The sequence below is a fragment of the Hemitrygon akajei genome, chromosome 7, assembly GCF_048418815.1.
Source record: "Hemitrygon akajei chromosome 7, sHemAka1.3, whole genome shotgun sequence".
Lineage (NCBI taxonomy): Eukaryota > Metazoa > Chordata > Chondrichthyes > Myliobatiformes > Dasyatidae > Hemitrygon > Hemitrygon akajei.
The window spans coordinates 127309512-127321820 of record NC_133130.1 but is presented as its reverse complement, the minus strand read 5'-3'; the positions used below and the strand labels follow the sequence as shown (position 1 = coordinate 127321820).

The 12309-nt window shown below is 41.8% G+C and overlaps 1 protein-coding gene across 2 annotated transcripts in view; it reads left to right on the top strand.

The window, feature by feature from the left end:
- Nucleotides 1–12309, top strand: part of chfr (checkpoint with forkhead and ring finger domains, E3 ubiquitin protein ligase) — a 93841-nt gene that overhangs the window by 17064 nt on the left and 64468 nt on the right. The window contains exons 2-6 of one of the 2 annotated variants that reach the window (XM_073051927.1): nt 439–521; nt 1379–1475; nt 4601–4710; nt 6642–6701; nt 11352–11804. In XM_073051927.1, coding sequence (XP_072908028.1) covers nt 458–521; nt 1379–1475; nt 4601–4710; nt 6642–6701; nt 11352–11804 — 784 coding nt within the window. In that variant the 5' untranslated portion in view covers nt 439–457. The remainder of the gene's footprint in view (nt 1–438; nt 522–1378; nt 1476–4600; nt 4711–6641; nt 6702–11351; nt 11805–12309) is intronic. The other variant, XM_073051926.1, reaches the window with a different exon arrangement.

Below are 12309 nucleotides of genomic sequence, written 5' to 3'. Positions count from 1 at the left end.
GACTTGCAATACAAGATATTTCCTGAATACACAATGCCAAGATTGTTCAGTCCTTTTCACTGTAATACGAATGAGCACTTATTAAGAGATTTTTTCCCAACTATTATTCATCTCCATTCCTTGTCTTATGGGAACCTGTTAAAGAAAACTGGTGTTTGTGTCACACACTTTCAAGCTCTGTGTGGTCCAGTGAATGAACTGACATCCTGACTTCTCTGATCTTGGCCTGAACTCCCTCTTCTTGTCTGTTGACTATAACTGTTACTCTATAATGGGGAGGGGGGGAGAGTGAAGTCTTAATACTGAATGTTTAATGATGCTGATTCTTACAGATCTCTGTAGAGAAATTTGAAAGAAAATAATTCCTCAAAGATTCAAAGTACATTTATTGTCAATGTATGCAGTATACAAACCTGAGATTTGTCTTCCTACACACAGTCACCAAACAAAGAAAACCATGGAAGCTATTCAAAGAAAAGCAACATTCAATGCACACAAAAAAAGAACAATTGCGGAAAAAAGTGAGCAAATTGCACAATCATTTTTGTGAACCTCCTCTTTTCTTTAATAAGGAGCCAAAAACTGCTCAGAATATTCCAAGTAGAGCCTCACCATTTGTTATTTCTGTCATTGAACCATTAAATTGGGTTTGGGTTTACTCCCGAAGCCTTCCCTGTGAGTGTGTGTAGCAGCAAAGTAGCTGAGGTTTTTGATTGGAGTTGGATGAGCTGCCAATCATGGCTGACAAGCCCCGTCTACCCGAAGCAACTGGTTCCGAGGCACCAGTAACCCACCTTTGCCCCTTTTCCTGTCAGTAGCAATGGTTCCACTGGGCTTAGTAGCTAAGCCACAAGTGAAGACCAGGAGCTGGACTTGTTTGTCGGAGGCTAATTGAGACACATGCCATTGGAAGCATTTAATAGGTAGTGGGAGCTTTTCCCCATTGGCACCCATGACTGTAATAACCTCGTGTTTTTATAAAATCACAGTTATAAATGAAATTGGTAAAATTTGGATTTGGTAGGGAAAATGTCCACTTTTCTTTCCTGAGTTGTGGCCCTCTGAGGAAGTGCAGTCTCAGTGGTGAGGAGCTGCTGTCCAGCTATTTGATTTAAGCCACTAATAGGAAAATCAATACAAGTCCCGGCTAAAAGAAAGTTTAACCTTGTTTCTCCCCTTGCAGCCATCCCCTTCTGCACAAGCATTCATCACCTTAATAGACGGCTCATTGAGTAAAGTCTTACTTGGGGTCAGATAATATATTTAAAAGAAGTGTTTTAACTAATTGGCCCCAAAAAGCATATTAGCTAAGTGGTAAAATAAATGGTGCTTTTGTCAAAATTCATTGACTCTAACTTGTGCCTCTTGTTATTTTTAGGTTGTGATTTATCATTTCCTGGCAATAAGCTTGTTTCAGGAGACCACTGTAAAATAATTCGTGAGCATACTGGGCAGGTGTGGTTAGAAGACACAAGGTAAGAAGTAATGTTAATTTTCTGAATAGCTCCTTCTTTCTTCAAAGTTGGGGGGGGGGTAGCTTGCCATTAGTAAGTTCTAACCACTCACCAGTAACCAGCATTTATGATGACAGCAGTTTTTGTGATTTCTTTTTTGGTGAGAATCTGGCAGTGATTGGAAAGGGGAATCAACAGCCCAGGCAGCATCTACGGGAAAGAGTAAATGGTAAAAGTTTCAGGCCAAGACCCTTCATTAGGACGAAGATGAAGGGTCTCAGCCCGAATTGTCAACTGTTTCTATAGATGTTGCCTGGTCTGCTAAGTTCTTCCAGCATTGTGTGTGTGTGTGTGTTGCTATGGATTTCCAGCATCTGCAGATTTTTCATGTTTGTGACCTTCAACAATGATGCCTCAGGATGGCGACATCCATCATTAAGGATCCTCACCAACCTGTTCTCGTTGCTACCGTCATGGAGAAGGGACAGGAGCCTGAAGAGAGACACTCAGTTTCAGGAACAGCTTCTTTCCCACCACCATCAGCTTTCTGAATGGTCCATGAACACTTCCTCACAAAATCCTCCAGCATTTTGTGTTGCTCACTATTTTACATTCTTTTTGCCCTACTTTTAGAAAAAAAATTGTTGTCCTGCTGCCACAAGACAACAGATTTCACAACTTGCATCATAATAACTTGCTGGTAGGCCTATTAGTCATTGATTAGGCTCTTTTGAGACTGCTCTTTTATTGTAATTGCAGCATTTTGACAGTAGGTGGCTGCAGAGCTCCTATAGCTGATAACTTCACAGACGTATATGGCTGAAAATCTCAACTGTTCTGCTTGGAGAGTGTAATACCCAACCAGGTTGCATTTAGGTAGCTTCCAACCTGAACATTGATTTCTCCTTCTGCTAATTTTTTTCCTTCCCCCTTCTCTTCTCCATTCTTGTCGCTTACCTCTTAACTGCCTATCACCTCCTTCCCTTTTTATTTATTGAGCTACTTTTTTTAATGTTTATTTATTTAGGTCCTGCTGCCTGACCTGCTGAGTTCCTCCAGCATTTTGTGTGTGTTGCTCTGGAATTCCAGCATCAGCAAAATCTCTTGTGTTCCTGTGCCTAGGTTGTTTATATGCCATTAACAATGAAACAACATCAATCCTGCAGCGAGGCACTAGCAATAGCCAGTCGAGAGGCTCTAAAAGTTCAAAGTAAATGTATTATCAAAGTGCATATGTCACAGTATACAACCCTGAGATTCATTTTCTTGTGGGCATACTCAATAAATCTATAGAATAATAACAATAACAGAATCAATGAAAGAACACCCAACTAGGGCATTCAACTACGAGGGGTGATAGATAATTTTGTGGCCTAAGGTAGGAGTCAATTTTAGAAAACCTAGCACATTTATTTTTCCTACATTTACACACTTAGTCCAGTGGTCATGAAGCATACGGGTCCCTTCTTTGTAGAAGTTGGCATCTTGGACCTCCAGAAGTGGTCCACAACATGGGGTGATTGATAAGTTCTTGGCCTAAGGTAGAAGGAGATGAGTTATTAACTTCAAACTTTCTGCATTTTCACTCAGAGTTGAACTGCAAGTGCATGTAATGAGAGCTGTATAACTCATCTTCTACCTTAGGCCGCGAACTTATCAATTACCCCTGCTGTAGACCACCTGGAGGTCTAAGATGTTCTCGTTACATGCACATGCAGTTCAATTCATTGAGTGAGAATGCAGAAAGCTTGAAGTTAATAACTCATCTTCTACTTTAGGCCACGAACTTATCAATCGCCCCTGCTGTGGACCACTTCTACAAAGAAGGGATCGGTATGCTCCATGACCGCTGGACTAAGTGTGTACATGTAGAACGGGACTATGTTGAAAAATAAATGTGTTAGTTTTTATAAAATTGAATCCTACTTTAGGCCACAAGCTTATCAATCACCCCTCGTAGAGCACAGAAGACAACAAACTGCAAATAAAAAAAGAAATAATAATAAATGTTGAATATGAGATGAAGAGAACTTGAAAGTGAATCTGTTTGTTGTGGGAACATTTCAATGATGGGGGAAGTTAGCTCCTTTTGTTCAAGAGCCTGATGGTTGAGGGATAATGACTGTTCCTAAACCTAGTGGTATGGGTACCACCAGCTTGATGACAGCAGCAAGAAGAGAGCATGGCCTGGATGGTGGGGTGCCCCAATGATGGATGCTGCTTTCCTGCGACAGCATTTCATGTAGATGTGCTCAGTGGTTGTGAGAGCTTACCCACGATGGACTAAGCTGAATCCACTACTCTGTGTTTTTCGTTCAGGGGCACTGGTGTTTCCATACCAGGCTGTGATGCAGTCATTTGGTGTACTCTCCACTATACATCTATAGAAGCTTGTTAAAGTTTCAGATGTCATGTTGAATTTCAGCCAACTCCTAAGGAAGTAGAGGTGCTGCTGTGTTTTCCTTTGACATTGCACTTTGTACTGGGACCAGGACAGATCCTCTGAAATAACACCATCTAGGAATTTAAAGTCGCTGACCCTCTATACCTCTGATCCGCCGAAGAGGACTGGCTGTTGAATCTCCTGAAGTCAGTAATCAGCTGTTCAGTTTTACTGACATTTGTTGTTATGTCAGCACTCAGCCAGATTTTTAGTCTCCTCCTAAATGCTGATTCATCACCACCTTTGATTCAACCCATGACAGTGGTATCATCAGTAAACTTTAATATAGCATTGGAGCTGTACTAAGTCACACAGTCAGTCATAAGTATAAAACGAGTCGAGCAGGGGGCTAAGCACACAAACCTTGTAGTGCACCTGTGCTGATGGAGATTGTGGAGGAGATGTTGGTAATTCAAACTGACTGGGATCTGCAAGTGAGGAAATTGAGGATCCAATTACACAAGCGGTATTGAGGCCAAGGTCTTGGAGCTTATTGGTGGTGCTCTGGTGGCTGTTGAGGGTGCAAGGCAATAAAATTTTGCATTATACTTGAGTTTTTACTCTAAATTGGTCCTCTTTAGTAAGCTAAATGCCTTCAACTTTGGAGTGTTTCATTTTCAGTTGGTACTTCTGGCGAATCGTTAATTTGCCTCCAGTGATTGTTTATGCAGACTAACATGTTCTTGTTGCTTCAATTTTGCAGTACTAATGGAACAGTCATCAACAAATCCAAAGTGGTGAAGAAACAGACCTATCCATTGCAAAATGGAGATGCAATTTACGTTGTCTACAGGAAGAATGAGCCAGATCAGAGTAAGGATATTGCTCAGAAAAGTACTGCATGTGCTTGATAATCTGTTGTTTTTGGTTCCTGTCATAAATCAGTAAATAAGAGATTAGCTTTTTGACTATTTGTTACACATACATACATATAGCTAAGGAGCCTAAGACTTTTGCACAATACTGTATTTGTCAATGTGGAGCGGAAAGTGAGTTTGTAGATCTGGTAGGAGCAAAGGATGTTGGGAATAGTGAGGTTTGAGCACCGCGGTAAGAGTGTGTGGGGCAGGTGGCAGAGGAGGAGTGCCGTGGTGGGTGGTGGCACGAGTGCAGATACACCCAGTCCTGAGACACCAGGAAGGGTGATTTGATTCCAAACAATTGTTTTATTGATCATTACAGAATGTCTGTCTGTTTCCCGACCAAGATTTCCTCTCTTCCTGGCCCCTTCCCACTCTCAGTCCACAGGAGAGACCCATGAAATTTGATTATTTTTGTGGCAGCAATACAGTGCAGTACATACAGTTACTACAGTCCTATGACAACTTAGCTCGCACACAATTTACTAACCCGTACATGTTTAGATGTGGGAGTAAACTCTCTTGTTTATAGGGAGAACATACAAACTCCTTATAAACTGGTAGGAATTGAAAAGTGTTACACTAACTGTTACACTACTGTGCTGTAATAGGATTGGGTTAAACTGGATGTGTACAAATGCTGAGCTGATCCGTGCTTTTGTTAACTTTCAGCTTGTCACTTCCAGTTGTGCTAGACGCGGAGAGTTATGTACATTTTTATCTAGCCTGTTATAAGAAAGATGCAAAGAAGCTTGCTGTTATTCGGGTTGTCTCTTCCTCCCTCAATGGTGCCAGAGTGTTGAGTCTTGGACAAGGTTTAATTGACACGGTTTATGGATTGGACTCTAGTTCATGTTATGTGTTTCTAGTTTCTGGTTGTTCCTTTTTTCTTGTTGCTATTTTGGGTGATTTTGAAATGGGATGGTCTGCAGATAGTGAATGCTGAAATGAGTGTGCCTGGACTCTTTGATTTTAATGTTTTTTTCGATGTTTCTCACTTTTTTAAATTGCTGTTTGCACAGTCTGAGTTTGTTTTTGCACGTTGATGTTTTTCTTGGAATGGATTCCATGGATTTCTTTGTTCCGTGGCTGTTTGGGGAAGACAGATCTCAGGGTTATACTGCATATCTAATAACGAACTATATTTTGAATCTTTGAGATTTATGAGAACATTGTGAGGACTCCAGCCTGAGTTGTCGGAAGAGGTTGGAGGGGCTAGACTTTATTCTTTGGAGTGTTGGAGACTGAGGGTAACTTTATATAAAATCATGAGGAGCATAGATGGGGGTGAATGCACAATCCTTTCTCCAAGGCAACTGAAACAGAATTCTCACTATTCTGTATTTTTTTATTTGTACAATTTGTCTTTTGCACATTCAGTCGTTTATGTATGGTTTTTCATAGATTCTATTGTATTTTATTTTCCTGTAAATGCCTATAAGTAAATGAATCTCAGGTTAGTATATGGTCACATGTATGAACTTCTTTACAAGATGGGTGACCCCAGCCATTATCAATACTCTTCAAAGATTGTCTGTCTGGCATCAGCGGTCGCATAACGAGGACTTGTTCAAATGCATGGTGATATGTTGTTCCCAAGGCTTCACATGACCCCAATCAGGGATGGGGAGGCTAAGCAGGTGCTACTCCTTGCTCAGGGGTGACTTGCAGGTTAGTGGAGGAAAGGAGTGCTTTACATGTCTGGTAGAGGCGTATCTTGACTTATTTCCCCTGGTACTTTATTTGGATAAACTCTCCACAGCAATTTGGAGGCAGATTCTGAAGTGAATTGAAAGAGCTGCTGTTAAATTTTGTGTATACTTTTTGCTCATTGGTGTTATATTTTGTAGTGAAAGAAAACAATTTTTCTGTTTGTATTTTCAGATGTTGCCTATTTATACAAAGCACTGAATTCTGAAGAGGAGAGTGTGGAGGATACTTTGGGTAATTATTTCAATGTCTATTACTTTAGAAATAAGTGGGAGGGGGTAGGTGGATGCTTTGCATGGGCGGGGGGGGTTGGGGGTGCTAACATTTTACTGTCATTCATTCTTTGAGGTCTTCTGTTTTCATGGATGTTTGTGAAGAAAAGGAATTTCAGGCTGTGTACTCTATACATTCTCTGATATTAAATGAAACCATTGGACCACTGTATTTGACTTGTTTTTTCTAGCAGTGGGTTGAAGGTGCAAAAGATGTAAATTAAAAACAAGCTTTTCAAAGTTCAAAGTACTTTTATTATTGAAGTGTGTATGCATTATACAACCCAGAGATTCGTCGCAGCCATGAAATAATCCCCCCAACCAAAAACCCACATATAGTAGACTGTCTAACACCCAATGTGCAGAGAATTTAAAACCACATCGTGGCCAGAATAAATACATAAAAAATAAAAGAAAAAAGTAACACATAAAAAACTACTGCCAAACACCCAACATGCACTGAAACAAAATCGTGCAGTCAGTAACCTCAAACAAAATAGTTTTTCTGAACTGAAATCCACAAGAAAGTCCTACAGTTCAGCGCAGAGATCTGCACTGGCCGTACCTCTCATAGAGCCTCAACACCCTGACCTTTTCAATCTGGCTCGGTGCTTTTGATTGAGTTGTGACTCTTAATTTTATACAGTTGGCCCTCCTTATCTGTGAGGGATTGGTTCCAGGACCCCTCGCGGATAACAAAATTCGTGGATGCTCAAGTCCCTTTTTCAACCTGTCTCAATGCGGTGGACCTTAGGACCCAGCAGAACCCCAGACCTTATTTAACCTGTCTCGGTGCAGTGGTCTTTAGGACCTGGTGCCGGAACTCTGAACCCGCAGTGTTTCTGTTCACGAAAATAATCACGATTGAAAATAAAGTGGAAATAATAAAGCGATCGGAAAGAGGTAAAATGCCATTGGTCATTGGAAAAGCGTTAGGCTACGTCGGTCGACGATCGGAGCAATTTTAAAGGATAAAGTGAGAAAGGCTGTGCCCCGATGAAAGCTACAATTATTACTAAGCAACGCAGTGGTATAATTATTGGGTTTTGGGTTTTTGATCCTCCACATCAACCCGGCACGGATGGAGAGCGCACTTGGGAACAGTCTGTCACTCGATCGAACTTGGGAACTTCCGTTCCCAAGCCCAGCCCTGAAACATATGTTCTTAAGTGTTTTATATGCATAGAAAGGTAAAATATATACTAAGACAAATGTTTGACTGACTGACACTAAATAATACTGGATGTACCTGTTCCAACTTACTTAGTAAGAGAACTTCCGATTTTTTTCGATCTTGATCCATGATAACCCACGCACATCCTCCTGTATACTTTAAATCATCTCTAGATTACTTATAATACCTAATACAATGTAAATGCTATGTAAAATAGTTGTTATACTGCATTGTTTATGGAATAATAACAAGAAAAAAAGTCTGTACATGCTCGAACAACAAGTGCTGGAAGAGCACTTCTGGGTTTTCGTGATTCGTGGTTGGTTGAATTTGCGCAAGCGGAATTCGCAGATAATGAGGGCCGAATGTAAAATTTTAAGGAGAGAATGCTGATAGGGCTTCAGTGATGGGAGTGACTACCACTGATGTAGCCAACAGAGCTAGAAATTGATTTAATACATTTGGAAATCTCGTGAACCCAAAGGGGAGCGATAGGTTCATTAACGTTTAAAAGTCACTTGGACAGCTATGTGGCTAGGAAAGGTTTAGAGCAGGGGTTCCCAATGTTTTATGCCATGAACCAATCCCATTAACGGAGGGGTCCGTGGACTCCAGGCTGGGAACCCTGGTCTAGAGGAATAGACAATAGACAATAGGTGTAGAAGTAGACCATTCGGCCCTTCGAGCCTGCAACGCCATTTTGAGATCATGGCTGATCAATTACTATCAATACCCGGTTCCTGCCTTGTCCCCATATCCCTTGATTCCCCCATCCATAAGATACGTATCTAGCTCCTTCTTGAAAGCATCCAGAGAATTGGCCTCCACTACCTTCCGAGGCAGTGCATTCCTGACCCCCACAACTCTCTGGGAGAAGAAGTTTTTCCTTAACTCTGTCCTAAATGACCTACCCCTTATTCTCAAACCATGCCCTCTGGTACTGGACTCTCCCAGCATCTGGAACATATTTCCTGCCTCTATCTTGTCCAATCCCTTAATAATCTTATATGTTTCAATCAGATCCCCTCTCAATCTCCTTAATTCCAGCGTGTACAAGCCCAGTCTCTCTAACCTCTCTGCGTAAGACAGTCCAGACATCCCAGGAATTAACCTCGTGAATCTACGCTGCACTTCCTCTGCAGCCAGGATGTCCTTCCTTAACCCTGGAGACCAAAACTGTACACAATATGGGTCAAATGTGGGCAAATAGGACTGGCCTAGTGGATGTCTTGTTCAGTATGGGTGGATGGGACTGAGAAGCCATTTTCTGTGCTGTATTGCTCTATGGCACTGTAGTGTTTCTTGAATGAATAACTTTCTTTCATTAGCATTTGATTTAAAGGGAATCCATTGAAGGTATTCAGGATGGTGAGTTTGGTTTATGTACATTAATGTAAATGTTAGGGTCAGGGAGCAACTCAAATATACAAATTTAAGAACTCAGAAATATTTGAAGCCCCCCCCCCCCCCCCCCCCACCACCACCAGCACAACTCTCCCCTTCCACCTAAGGGATGGAACATAGAATAACATCACAGTTACGGCTTTTTGGCCTGTGACGTTTGCCGACCTTTTAGTATACTCTAAAATGAATGTAACCCTTACATAAGGTATTGAAGCATAATTAGGCCATTTGACCCATCAAGTTTGCTCTGCCATTTCATTATGGCTGATCCATTTTCCCTTTTCAACCCTATCTCCCCATATCCCTTCATGCCTTGACCAATCAAGAATCTCTCAACCTCTCCCTTAAATATACTCAATGACTTGGCCTCTACAGTTGCCTGTGGCAACAAATTCCACAGATTCATCATTTTCTGGCTAAAGAAATTCCTCCTCATCTGTTCTAAAAGGACACCCCTCTATTGTGAGGCTGTGTCCTCTGGTCCTAGGCTCCCCCACCATAAGAAACATCCTCTGCACATCCTCTCTGTTGAGGCCTTTCAACATTCAGTAGGATTCAATGAAATCATTTCCTTTGTCTTCTGAATTCCAGTGAGTAGAGATCCAGAACCATCAAATGTTCTTCATTTGACAAGCCTTTCAATTCCAGAGTCATTTCTGTGACCCTCCTTTGAACACTCTCCGCATTCCCCTTTCCTAAGATAAGGGGCCCAAAACTGCTCATAATACTCCCAGCTGAGTCTCACCAGTTCCCTCGCACACAGCCCTCCAATTTCTATCATCCATCTCTGTCTAAGGTTTTCTTAAATATCCCTAATGTATCTCCCACTACCACCACCCCAGCGTCGTTCAATGCACCCACCAAATAAATGTTATGATCAACCCACATATACAACCCTGGTTCATTTTCTTGTTGGCGTACTCAACTAGTCTATAGAGTAACTATAACAGAATCAGTGAAAGACCACCCAACTATGGCGTTCAACCAGAGTGCAGAAGATGACAAATTGTACAAATAGAAAAGGAACAAACAATTTTAAGAAAAAAAACAATAAATAGAGAACATGAGGTGAAGAGTCCTTGAAAGTGAATCTGTTGGTTGTGTAAACATTTCAATTATGAGGCAAGTGAAGTAAAGTGGAGTTACCTTCTTTGGTTCAAGAGCCTGAATACTCTTGGTTTTTTAAAAAAATCTGAAGATGCTGGAAATCCAAAGCGACACACACAAAATGCTGGAGAAACTCAGCAGGCTAGGCAGCATCTGTGGAAAAGTGTAAACAGTCAACTTTTTGAGCCGAGGCCTGTCTTCAGGACTGAACAGGAAGGAGAGGTCAGAGTAAGAAGGTGGGGGATAGGGAAGAAGTACAAGGTGGTAGGTGATTGGTGAAACTGGGAGAAGGGAGGGCGTGAAATAAAGAGCTGGGAAGTTGGTGAAAGAAATAAAGGGTTGGAGAAGGGGGAAATCTAATAGAGGATAGAAGACCATGGAAGAAAGGGAAGAGGGAGGAGCACCAGAGGTAAGGAGATAAGGAAACAGGAACGGGAAATGGTGAAGTATGGGGGGGGGGGGTGGGAACAACAATTGTTGTGGGGGCAATTACCGGAAGTTCAGGAAATCTATGTTCATGCCATCGGGTGTTACTTCTCCAAAAAATTACCTCTGACATCCCTCTTGTACTTTCCTCCAATCAGTTTAAAATTATACTCCCTTGTATTAGTCAATTCCACCCTGGGAAAAGGTCTCTGGTTGTCCACTCGATCTATGCCTCATCATCTTTGCACTTCTATGAAGGAAGGGTTAGAATCAAGTCCCTAAGTAGATTGTAGAATACATATGCAGAAATGGGTGGACAGATAGCTCTTGTGTCATGAGTCAGCATGGATGTGTTGGACTGTGCTAAAAGATTTTGGAGTTTTGTCCTGCATTATTCATTCATCTTTAACAGAGCTATAAATGTAATGTGCAATTTTGTTTCATAATGGAATAAACTGAGTTAATATCTGAAGTATTTGCTTATTGGATTGTCATTGACAGAATCATCTTGCAGTCGGGTTAAGCAGATCATCAGTGAAACCTCAAGTTTGGACAGCAGCTCCAACCAAACGTCAATTGCCAATCCCCTTTGTTCCAAGCAAGTGGAGCACCCTTCCCGAGAGGATCCACAACCATGCACATCCAACTACAATCCTTTCTGTACCTCTGCAATGGATTCTATTGCTAGTCAGCCATCTGCCTCTACTCTGCAACCATGCATTTCCTCAACGGGGCCAGTGTCCACCACCGGACCTTCTGCACTCACACAAGAAACTGGCTGCTCGGCAGTGCTTTGGACTTCATGTCCAAGGCCATCCAGTCCTCCTCCAGCAACCTCACGGACTTGGGCAGGCACGGAAAACTCATCAGGATTTGAAGCCTTAGCGTACGCTGTTTCTGATGTCCAGGCCAAAGAAAAGGACATGGAACCAGCCAAAAAGAAACAGAAAAGAGGCAAGTATATATTCCCTAAAAGGTTTTCCTTTTAATTTCTGGAGTTGACTGTCTTAATCAAAGATGCTTCCATGTATCTTGCCATATCTACCACTAGGTGGAAAAAAAAGTCTGACCCATTTGATGCCTATCCCATAGAAAAGTACAGCACAGACACAGGCCCTTTGGCTCATCTACGCTTTACCAAGTCTTTGAACTGCCTACTCCCATTGACCTGCACTGGGACCACAGCCCTCCATACCTCCACCATCCATGTACCTATCCAAACTTCTCTTAAACATCGAATTCATTCTCATATTCACCTTGTGCTAGCAGCATGCTCCACACTCTCATGACCCTCTGAGGAAATTTCCACTCAAGTTCCCCATAAACTTTTCATATTTCACTCTTGACCTGTAGTTGTAGACCCACTCAAGCTCAGTGGAAAAAGCCTATGCTAAGGTGGAAACCCAATCTTCGTGTCTTCCGCAAATTTGAACCAGTTATCATCCAGATTGTTGTTATA